The sequence below is a fragment of the Leptodactylus fuscus genome, chromosome 7 (assembly GCF_031893055.1).
Source record: "Leptodactylus fuscus isolate aLepFus1 chromosome 7, aLepFus1.hap2, whole genome shotgun sequence".
In the NCBI taxonomy this organism is placed as follows: Eukaryota; Metazoa; Chordata; class Amphibia; order Anura; family Leptodactylidae; genus Leptodactylus; species Leptodactylus fuscus.
This window is the reverse complement of record NC_134271.1, coordinates 30,423,955-30,435,207: the sequence shown is the minus strand read 5'-3', so window position 1 is coordinate 30,435,207 and position 11,253 is coordinate 30,423,955. Positions and strand designations below refer to the sequence as shown.

The window sequence follows — 11,253 nt, the reverse complement described above, 5'->3', positions numbered from 1 at the left end:
GCCAGGAGAGGTAAGTAACAGTGATTTTAGCCCTTTAATCATTATACTAGGAGGGTTTGAAAAGACCCCAGAATATAATGACAGTGGTGTTTGTGGGGTTCTCTATACAAGAACTCCTGAAAGACAGTTTGTCTTTATGTTGGAACTGAATTCTGCTGCTTTCTGGCCCAATTTAATCACTGGGCACAGTCCAGCTGCACCAGTTTTAAAGAGGAGGGGGCATTAGTATGTACCACGGCAGGAGAAGTGCAAATGACATGTAAGATCTAGTTTTCTAAGAAACCTTTTTAGATCTATTTCTCAATACAAAACCACAGAAGAGCTTCTCCATTTTAAAACTGAACTCTTTTTGTATTAAGGACGTTACACACCCACCACGATGAGGAAGCTATAGGTCATTCTTCCACATATCTTCCTGCCCCACTCAGGGAGCAGACATGGCTACAACCTCGAAAAGGTTTGTTTGCATTTATGAAGTCTTTGCCCACCTCACCAATCTCCTACCATTTACATTCTCGCACTGCACAGGCAGGCAGTGGCATAACTAGGAATGGCGGGGCCCCAAAGAAACATTTGACATGGCACCCCCTCTCCCCTAAAGAGCCTTGACGACCATCCAACGACTCCCCTCCCCCCCCCCCTCATATTCCTGAACACAGTATTGTGCCCCATAATGGCCCCTTCCAGGGCTGGCATCAGCACCTGGAAAACCCGGGCCCCAACCTCCTGAAGGAGCCCACTAGGCTGTCGGGTGCTGACTGGGCCCCTTTACATTAAATTTCAACCCAGGAATAAAAAAATAAAAATTTAAAAAAAAAACAACAAAAAAACACTTTTACTCACCTAGCCTGGGCTCAGCACCTGCTCCGGGGCTCTAACTGCGGTAGATGATGAATTCTACTACGTCATGACGTCATCAAAGGTCCTTTAGACAACTAGGATATAATCACACTCTTGTGAGTTGCTGGGAATGGAGTCTAATGGAAGGTGAGGAGAGAAGAGAACATGTGTGAGCAAGAGGGAGACATGGGGGTGCAGGCTGTGTGTTGGCAAGAGGGGTATATGGGGTATAGGTTTTGTGTGAGTAAGAGGGGGGAATGTGGGGTTCAGGCTCTGAGAGGGGGGAGGTGAGCACTGTCAGCATATAATATTGTGTGCGGGCCACTGTGAACATATAATTCTGTGTGTAGGTCATCGTGGAGAATATAATACTGTGTGGGGGCCACTCTGAGCATGTAATACTGTGTGGGGGCCTCAGTGGAGCACATAATATTGTGTGGGGTTCACTGTGGAGCATATTATACTGTCCCAGTATTGTTTACATGCCGGGTGCTGCGCTACTCACTCACTGTATTCTTGATAACTGCAGTTGTGGGTACTAAAGCTGTACCCCTTTCAAGTATCTGAGATATTGCTTCAGCGCCCATAACCGCCACTATGAAGGATTCGCTCTAAGAAGGGGGTAGGGAGCTCCGGACAAAAGTTTACTCCCGGATCCACAAGACTTTAGTTGCGCCACTGGTGGCCACCATTAATACATCTTTTACTTTTAACTTGGTCGGTGTCTGCAGATTTCTAGTTAAAATGCTTCCAGCAACTTGTAAACCGCAAGTCACATGAGGTCCGTGGTTTACAAGACAGTGAGAATGCAGACAGACAGCTGCTTTTCACCACGGGCGTTGCGATGACATCATAGCAAAGACTCGGCTCCATAGAATACTTTTGACTTGGGTCTCCCCATAGCATAGAGCCTTCTTTCCTGGCCTCCACACACTATAACACCCCATTTAAACACACTATAATGTCCCACAGTGGCCCCTTAAAACAACATAATATCCCATAAGGATATGCACACAGCATAAAGTCCCATAGCGGCCTGAACCAAACCACCTGGCCAGAGGTGTTGCTGGGGTGTACTGAACCCCTAGCTACGCCTCTGGCCAGATGGTTAGGTACAGGCCACTATTGGGACATTATACTGTTTGAAGGGCCACTGTGGGACATTACAGTGTGTTTAAATGGGCGTTATACTGTGTGGGGGCCAGGAAAAGGGGCGCTATACTATGGGAGGACACAAGTTAAAAGAATGCTATGGGGCCGTGTCTTTTCTAGTTACATCCCTGTATATATTTTTTATACCCTGTCTGTGTATATATTTGAATATATACCTGTGGGGGGGCCACTCAGTCTCTGAATTGAGCACTTCCATTAATACAGATGAAAGTGTTCATTGCGCTGTTAACAGAATAAGGCTCTGTTCACATGGTGCAATCTGGCGCTGATTTTGCAGCGGATTTCGCCCCCAAATCAGCGGCAGATTCTTCCCTCATTCTGACTCCCATTGAAAACAAATAGTGTTTAATAAAAAGGTCTTGCTGCGAATTCTGCAGCTGATTCGGAGTCCATGGCTTGAGAGTCACCTCAGATTAGACCCAATTATTTGGGCCTAAGTAACACAGTTTTTATGTTCCCTCACCTCTCCTGGTCCTCCGATCATTATACTCGAGGGGTCTGAAAAGATGACTTATCGCTACCGCTGCTATCCCTGTATTACGCCCGTGGTAGCAGGGTACCTGAACAGTGTCAGAATAGATGTGGCGCACAAAAATAAAAGATCAATTTATGAGTAGAGAGGAACACTGTGCCCTTATGTAGATGCAAGACTTTCAATAAGGGAGGGGGGTTGATGACAATGGAGTTGGTCCTGCCCTTTACAAACCCACTGGATCCCTGTAGACACCATACTAAAACACTTAGAGCCCAGGCTTGCCCCTGCTCCCTCTACCACCATTATGCGCTCAGTTAGACGGCTTTGGTCGAACAAGCTCTGATCTACAATATAACACATTGATCTGAATTGGCCTTTAACACCAGTCAATGCATACTACAGCAATTGTTATTCCTCATGTGGTTTCATGGATTGCAAATATTGTCCCACTTTGCAGCCTTATCAACCGCCAAAAAGTGAGTCTTATAAACAGGGCAATGTGCTGCCGATAATCACACCTATTCTATACCGTAAAAGATGATCATTGGCCAATGGTCGCCATATAACACCATTGTTTACATTCTCCGGTAATACCTTCTATATCATTCTTGGTTAGATATGTGATATTTTCTGCTTGGTCGTCCCAATGTGAGTCAAATGTTGTAATGTATCATATAAAAATATATTTTATTAGAATAAATACCACAACATATACATTTCCTTACAAACAGGTATTACATTCAGTAACATAAACCTCGCTCTCTCCTGTCATGTTATATTATATACGGATTGCCGTATTTGGGACCGGGATTTTTTTCCCCCTTACATGGGGTTTGTGCCTTCCTCTGGATCACCAGTTACGTGTTGGCCTGATGGACCTGCGTCTTCTTCCAACCTTCTCTCCTATGTTACTATATGTCTATTTCCTATGAAGCTTCCATTCCTGGCGAGGTGACGGATACTTTTTAGTTTGACTCTTCTATTTTTACAACTGGTCTACACTCCCTGCTTTATAGGTGTAGTTCGATATGCCCCTTTCGTCCACTTTGGCTTCCCTTTTGGTCTTGTTTTTCTTACTCGCCCAAACAAAGTATCCGACAATAATGAGCAATCCTGCTACGGCCGCCAGCCCGATCCCAATCCCTATATATAGTGTCTGCATGCTGGTATGGACGGTCCTGCAGGGACCTGGTACACTGCCCACTGGCCTGTCCTCTTCTTCCTCTACCCGACTTTCTCCTGCCTCATTAATTGCCACCACACACACCGTATAGGAAGAACCAGGATGAAGACGGTCAATGGTATATGAGCGGAAAGTGGCGTTTAGCTGTGGTCCTTCTTCAAATAACCCCCCTGACTTTCCATATAATACCCTATAACCACGTACTGTCGATGAAGGGGAACACCAGTTTATAGTCATTTGCGTTTCACCAAGGAGGACCTCTTTAATAGGTGGAGAGTCTGGTTTAACATTTGGACCATCAATTCCTGGGCAAAGACAATGACCACCTGCACGCCTCTGAATCTCCTCGCAGGGGTGCGCTAGATGCTCGCACCTATCATAATGGCAGGAAACTCTAGCGACAGGTGAGGTATAAGCAACGGATGTCGATTCATCTTCATAATCGTACTCCTCCTCTGAGCCTCCCATGATGAACTCAATCCGGTCTCGAGTGCTTTGGTGCTTCTGTTTGGTCACGGATGTTTGGTTTATGTCCGAGTAGGGGGCGGCAGTGGTGGAAGAGCTGGAGTTGACGCCATCTTGTACTGAGCCTGCTGTAAAAACTAAGGAAAGCAGAAGGAGCAACAAGAGAGGGGGCGCCATCTAAAGGCAGGGATAACAGGAAGAGAGGAAAGAGGTGAAATAAAAGCAGCAAGAAATAGAAGGAAATGTTATTTGCATTATTTTACACGGCACATACTTATTTCGCAGTTTTGTTAAAGAGAATAGTCACATTGTACGCACTGTCTAATCCGTAGACAACATGTTAAAGAGCAGGAGGATCTGAGAAGATGATATATGGCTTTTATGGAGATGATTCAGTATAACTTGTCATTTATTCATTTATATCCTTGCTGGTTCTGGGTTTAGGAGTCCAGTGGGCGGTCCTACTCACTGACTGAGCTATAGGTTATAATAGGAAGGCTGTCCATCACTGATTAGGACCTCCCACCGGACTCCTAAGCCCAGAATGGAGTGGATATCTTAATGAATAAATGAAAAGTAATATTTGCACTTTTCAGACAAAGTTATATATGTGTATCTACTGTGTTCCACCTGCTCTGTAACATCCTGCCCATAAATTGCAGAGCATTTCCCGGATGACAGGTTGCCTTCAGATTATATATACATATTCCATGCAGGACCTGGGAATCATTATCTTTGGCATGTTTCATTTCCTTACATGCAGCGATCACTTTTCTTTCCTATATTTGGAATAGCTCCATTCGCTGGCGCAAAACTGCAGTAACAAGGGAATTTAAAGGGACTATCCAGGGAATAATAAAACTTGCCAGTGCGTTCCATCAGTGCATCTCCTTGACTGGATAAGCTTTATTACTAATCTATAAGCAGGTCTCCTTTTGCTATGACCTTTGCAGACTATAACTGGGTGGCCAGAACTGTGTGGTTGCTGTAGGTGAACTACAACACTCAGCTATGTCCAGTGCTCCCATTAAAGGGAATAAGAGCGCAGACAACTACCAGTCCCACAGGTTGAATGTGGAGCTTGAGAAAGGTCTTGCAGACTTCATTGGACAACCCCTTTAGTGAATGCACCCATAAGCTTTATTATTCCCTGGATAACCCTTTTAAGTAATAAGATTTACAACTGACAACCAATAGGAAATTAAAGAATTCAGTAGAACTTAATTGAACTCTCGTTCTATGATGAGAATCCTCGGGGGCGGTCCTATCAGTAGTTGACAGCTATGTAGTCATAGAGAAGAGGCTGTCAATCCTTGATAGGACCGCCCATGAGGATTCTCACAATAGAAAGGGCAGAGAGTTCAATGGTTAAATGACAAGTTCTACACGTTTCCTCCAACCCTATATATCAATCTGCTCATCTCCTCCTGCTCTATAACATTCCACCTGCAGATAGGACAGCATTTTTATGTGACAGGTATATAGTTGATGGTTGAACCACTGAGTGATCATTCTGCTATATAGATTTTAGCCCAAATTGGATATGACAGTCGTTCAGACTTGCCGCACATGTACAGGTGAAGGAGGAACAATTTCTTGGAACGGTATTGAAACGTTCTTACGTTTGTTGGCAAGTGTCTATAGGATGAAGATTTATGCCCATACTCTTTTGTTAACAGTCAGGTCAGGCGGTAACATGTCATGACAAACCGCAGGTACTTCTTGTTGTGTCAGCTTAAAAATTAACCAAACTTTTCCTGGAGGAATTCAATTACAGACATAGCAGAGCGGAGTTTGTCATTGTGATATCGGGATGTGCTGTGTTCAGGTTTACCCAGCACTGTGTGTGTATTTAGGGCATTGTAATGTACCAACAATCGAACACCAAATGGTTGAGTCACAAATCCAACTCTGCTATATCTGATCTAGTACTATTACAGTATCACATGTTTTCTATTAGTGGTGACTTGTTGCCATTCAGTATTAAGATTACAATTGTTCCACTGCCAGGCAAAACTAAGGATGTGGTCATGCAGAAGTCCTGTGGATTTGGATTTCTGCTGAGTTGTGTCACAGTGGCTTTCATTTCAGAAAATGATCACATTCACTATCATGACAAGTATGGCAGTAACCAACACTGTGATGTCATGCGGCCCTAGCATTAGTTACCCAGCCATACTGCTTAGTACAAAGCACCCATTGGCTTTACTAGCTAAACAGTACGTAACGCATGGATTGTCTATATGACTGAATTCACACATTGCTGTTTTTAATCTCAGTAATGACGCTCACAATCACATTAGCATTTGGCGGCACTTTCACCCATTCCGCAAGCAAGATTTTTCCCTCAACCGATTTCAATATAACATCGGTAGAAATCTTGACGGACCCCATTATAGTCTAGGGCAGGGGTAGACAACCTTCGGCACTTCCGCTGTTGTAGAACTACAACTCCCAGCATGCATACTTGCTCTGCTGTTCTTGGAACTCCAATGTAAGTGAATGGAGCATGTTGGGGGTTGTAGTTTCACAGCAACTGGAGAGCTGAAGGTTGCTGACCCCTGGTCTAGGGGGTCCGTGGGTTATCACAGGTAACCACTTTTTAAGTGGATAGGGTTTCAGTTTTTTAGGTCTGCTTGGGGAACGGAAACCCAAATGCTAGTGTGAACCTAGCACACACTACTACGCATTGAACCTGCATTGTATTGGCCATGAAAGGGGAACCTTGTAATAAAAAAAAGTATGCGGTTATTGATGGAAAAAAAAAAAATAGCACAGTGTGAACACACAACCTAGCGAACACCTGATGTTGTTGCACTACATCCTCCACTATGCATGGCAGCAGTAGCAGGCGCCATTAACTCATGCTTATCCAATAATGACACTACTTAATTCAGAAAAGCCATTGTGGAACTATAACTCCTATCCTCAGGATACTAGAACATGCTGGGAGTTGTAGGTTCACTCTCTCTATATAAATACTTCCGTTCACTCCTAGACCATGAAACTTTCCATGATTTTGTTTTATGAGAGTTGTCGACTTCTAACTTACCTTACAGAACAGCTCAGCTCCTCCTGGTTGGATTTTGATCCTTGTATTTTCCAGCTGCCAGTCTCCTGAAGATATCTTGTATGTGCCTTTATATTCACACTACTCGTGATGTCATTCCTGATGGCTGAATCACAGGCTGAGAATGAGGGAGTGGAGAGTGACTGGAAGGTGAATGAGAAGAACGTGACAATAGTGGAAAAGGGAACAAATTGGTTAAATCCGCAGGCAACCTATAGCACCATCCTAATGTGCATATACAGTAATGTGATCTTACAGAATGTTCAGGGCGGGTTCTCGGCTGTTCCTTCCCTTAGGATACCAGTAATTCTCTCAGGATGTTTATATGTAGGTTGACATTTATCACATAGCACATCTTTCAAGGGTTAACATGCAAAGAGCTCCTGCTATAGAGGTGGAAAGGGGGCACCTATGGCTAAAGTCAGAATAGGGCCCCCTCCTGGCACTATTACAATTTTAGTGAAATAGGAGGGGCGGAGATGGGTGAAATGACAAAGCCATGATATGTCCGTACTTGTCCTGGCTACAGATCTATCATATATGGATCTAACATGGTGAAGTCTGAGAGAGGATTTGCAATATGATGTATTATGGCTGTATGAGTATAGACATATGGGAAAGGTACGAAAGGGTCACCATGAAATAAAAGAGAATTTGTCAGGTGATTTCTGCTTTACTGTCAGAAAATAGGATATGAGAAAGAAGCTGAGCTCTGTGATATATAGGGTTATATGATAGGAGAGAAGCTGAGCTCTGTGATATATAGGGTTATATGATAGAGGAAAGAAGCTGAGATCTGTGATATATAGGGTTATATGATAGAGGAGAGAAGCTGAGCTCTGTGATATATAGTGTTATATGATAGAGGGAGAGGCTGAGCTCTGTGATATATAGGGATATATGATAGAGGGAGAGAAGCTGAGCTCTGTGATATATAGGGATATATGATAGAGGAGAGAAGCTGAGCTCTGTGATATATACAATAGGGTTATATGATAGAGGAGAGAAGCTGAGCTCTGATATATACAATAGGGTTATATGATAGAGGAGAGAAGCTGAGCTCTGTGATATATAGGGTTATAGGATAGAGGAGAGAAGCTGAGCTCTGTGCTATATAGGGTTATAGGATAGAGGGACAGAAGCTGAGCTCTGTGATATATAGGGTTATATGATAGGAGAGAAGCTGAGCTCTGATATATAGGGTTATAGGATAGGAGAGAAGCTGAGCTCTGATATATAGGGTTATAGGATAGGAGAGAAGCTGAGCTCTGATATATAGGGTTATAGGATAGGAGAGAAGCTGAGCTCTGATATATAGGGTTATAGGATAGAGGGAGAAACGCTGAGCTCTGTGATATATAGGGTTATAGGATAGAGGAGAGAAGCTGAGCTCTGTGCTATATAGGGTTATAGGATAGAGGGAGAGAAGCTGAGCTCTGTGATATATAGGGTTATAGGATAGAGGAGAGAAGCTGAGCTCTGTGATATATATGGTTTAGAGATGAAGGAATACTATTCGAAACGACCGTTTCGATTAGCACGCACCCATAGGAATGAATGGAAGCGGCCTTGCCAGTGGCCGGCCACTTAACCCCCTGCGTGCCGGCTGCGTCCATTCATTCATATAGGTGCATGCTAGTACTCTCATCTCTAACATGGTTATATGATAGAAATTTTGCTCCAAATCAGATAACGCCATATATCACACAGTTCAGCTTCTCTCCTCTATCCAAAAAGTGAATCTCACAGGACTCCTAGGAGAGTGTGTGAGAGTCCTGATTACCCCTACTATGACACACAGAGGAAGGCCCCACCATGATGTATACTAAACATGTACATAAACCGCACTGTGAGACTTTTACTGCACATTTCAGAGGGGCACACTGCTGAATTTAAGATATTGTTATAAAGTGGGCGAGATGGCTTTCCCACAATCCCCTTCACTAACATTATATTGGACTTTGATTTGGATTCTTGGTGCAACCAAAATTCCTGAACAAGGATGTAATGTGTGAATTCACTCTAAGAAGGCAGGATTGTAGAAATGTGGTCTAGTGACTGCCTGAATATATCCTAATGTAATTGTGACATAGAGAGCATTGTCCCTCAGTATATACATGGAATCTATATAGCATGTGAACATTGTATATAGTGGCATGTGACATCACTGGAGATTAGGTGGGTGCCAGGTACAGCCTTGCACTAGTGCCCAGAATACCCGGGATATGTCGCCACTTGCTAAGTAAATATTATACATCAGTAATAACTCTCACTAAGCACTTGCCTGTTGCTACACCTCACAATTTGTCATTTCCAGGCAGATTTGGCACATGAACTGAAGCAAACTCAAAAACTCCAGATGGAACACGTAAAAGTTTGGACGGTGACGTATAAGGAGTGTGGCACCAGCAAGGAACCTATTTTTAAACATTTTAATTTTTCTATGTTAGACTTATTTCTGAAGAATTTTTGATGACTTTTCACTCTGGCCACTAAACCCAAATCTGCATGATGGTGCCCCTGGGTCCATGTATTTGCCAGATTTACCGGACTGAACATTATGTCCATAGATAGAGGGAGTCCTGACGGTAAAGTAATATATGATATTAGAAGTCCCTTATTCACACTATTAGATGGGAGATTCTATATATTGATATTGTGGCTGGTCATAAAAAAATATTTATTTTTTTTGCTGATTCGAGTATAAGCCGAGGGGTGCTTTTTCAGCACCAAAACTGTGCTGAAAAATTCAGCTTATACTCGAGTATATACGGTACCTAATAAAGATAATTCTTTATGGCGGTAATGAACAAGACAAAGCAATTACTCGCCGGCAGCCTCCTCCTCCTCCCCTCTCCATAGCTTCTGTAAGGATGGGGGCAAATACAGGTGTTATTAGAGACAAGAGTCTGAATAAAAGGAGAGGGGTAGCCTAGTAAGTGGAGAAAGAAACATTTTTCTTTAATAAGATGTAACATATTTTCTTACTCATTTGTTTTATAATTTGAGTACACTTTTACAAACATGAAGGAAATAATAGAAGCGGAAGACTTCCATATGAGTGATTTTATTGGTAATATTCAGTAGTCTTTACTATTCACTGTATGTGACTTCACAGTTTTATTTGGTATCAGGAGGAATCTATTATATGTAGCTTGTATATTGGTTCTGGAATGTTCCTTGTCATGTCTATAAAGATATTCTATGTAGTAGTCGTGTAGATACGGTCATTGCAGTGAGCATTTATAATATTTGTGCTAATACTAAGCAGATAGACTGCGGATATTGCCCTAATAAAGTATTGCTGGACCTGTGGTCTATGAGATTAATAGGTTAATAAATATCTATCATTTTAGCAGTTTTAAGACTTAAATGTAGACTTGGTTGTACCCCAAGAGCCGACATCTACCTGTAACAAAATAACACTGCACCTATTAAAGTGTAACTTGTTCACTCACTGGGTGAACCTGTATTAAAGGAAAAACCCAAAAACCTACAAATAAAAAAAGAAAAATACAAAAAACAAAAATAAATCAGAAGACATGTACGACTTGTGTAGATATTCTACAAAAATAAAGGTCCAACTATGCACCTTTTTAGCTAGAGGGGTGACGAAGGGGCAAGTTTAAAGGGAATGTGTCACCAGAAAATGACCTTTTATTTAAATCACGCTTTTATATTAAACACCTTTTTTAAGAACTTTTGATGTTTTCAATGTTCCATGTTATTATATTTAAAAAAATAAAAAACTATAACCATAAATCTTGCAATTCCAACTCTTGCCACCAAGCCTAAACATAATTTGACTTCTTGTTTCCAGGAGGTGGACTATGGGCCATGGATGCAACAGTCAGGAAAATGCTACTGACTTCTAGGGGAAAGCTTTCTAGGCATGCGCTGTGACCTGTGCAGAGGGGAGTAGATAAGTTTTTAAATGACCGATTGTGACTGGTGAATTCTGAGTCTTGTCTACATATACATGATAGCTGGGAGGTGGCTGCTGCTAAGAATTCTGTGACAAAAAAACCCCCAACTAAACAAAAACAG

General features: G+C 42.4%; 1 protein-coding gene across 1 annotated transcript; it reads right to left on the bottom strand.

The window, feature by feature from the left end:
* Positions 1-3,246: 3,246 nt before the first annotated feature.
* LRRN4CL (LRRN4 C-terminal like) lies at positions 3,247-7,419 on the bottom strand. The gene is made up of 2 exons (XM_075280535.1): positions 7,189-7,419; positions 3,247-4,313 (listed from the first exon to the last, which is right to left on the bottom strand). Exon 2 carries the CDS (start codon positions 4,311-4,313, stop codon positions 3,474-3,476), a length of 840 nt encoding a protein of 279 aa, XP_075136636.1. The 5' UTR covers positions 7,189-7,419; the 3' UTR covers positions 3,247-3,473.
* Positions 7,420-11,253: the final 3,834 nt, after the last annotated feature.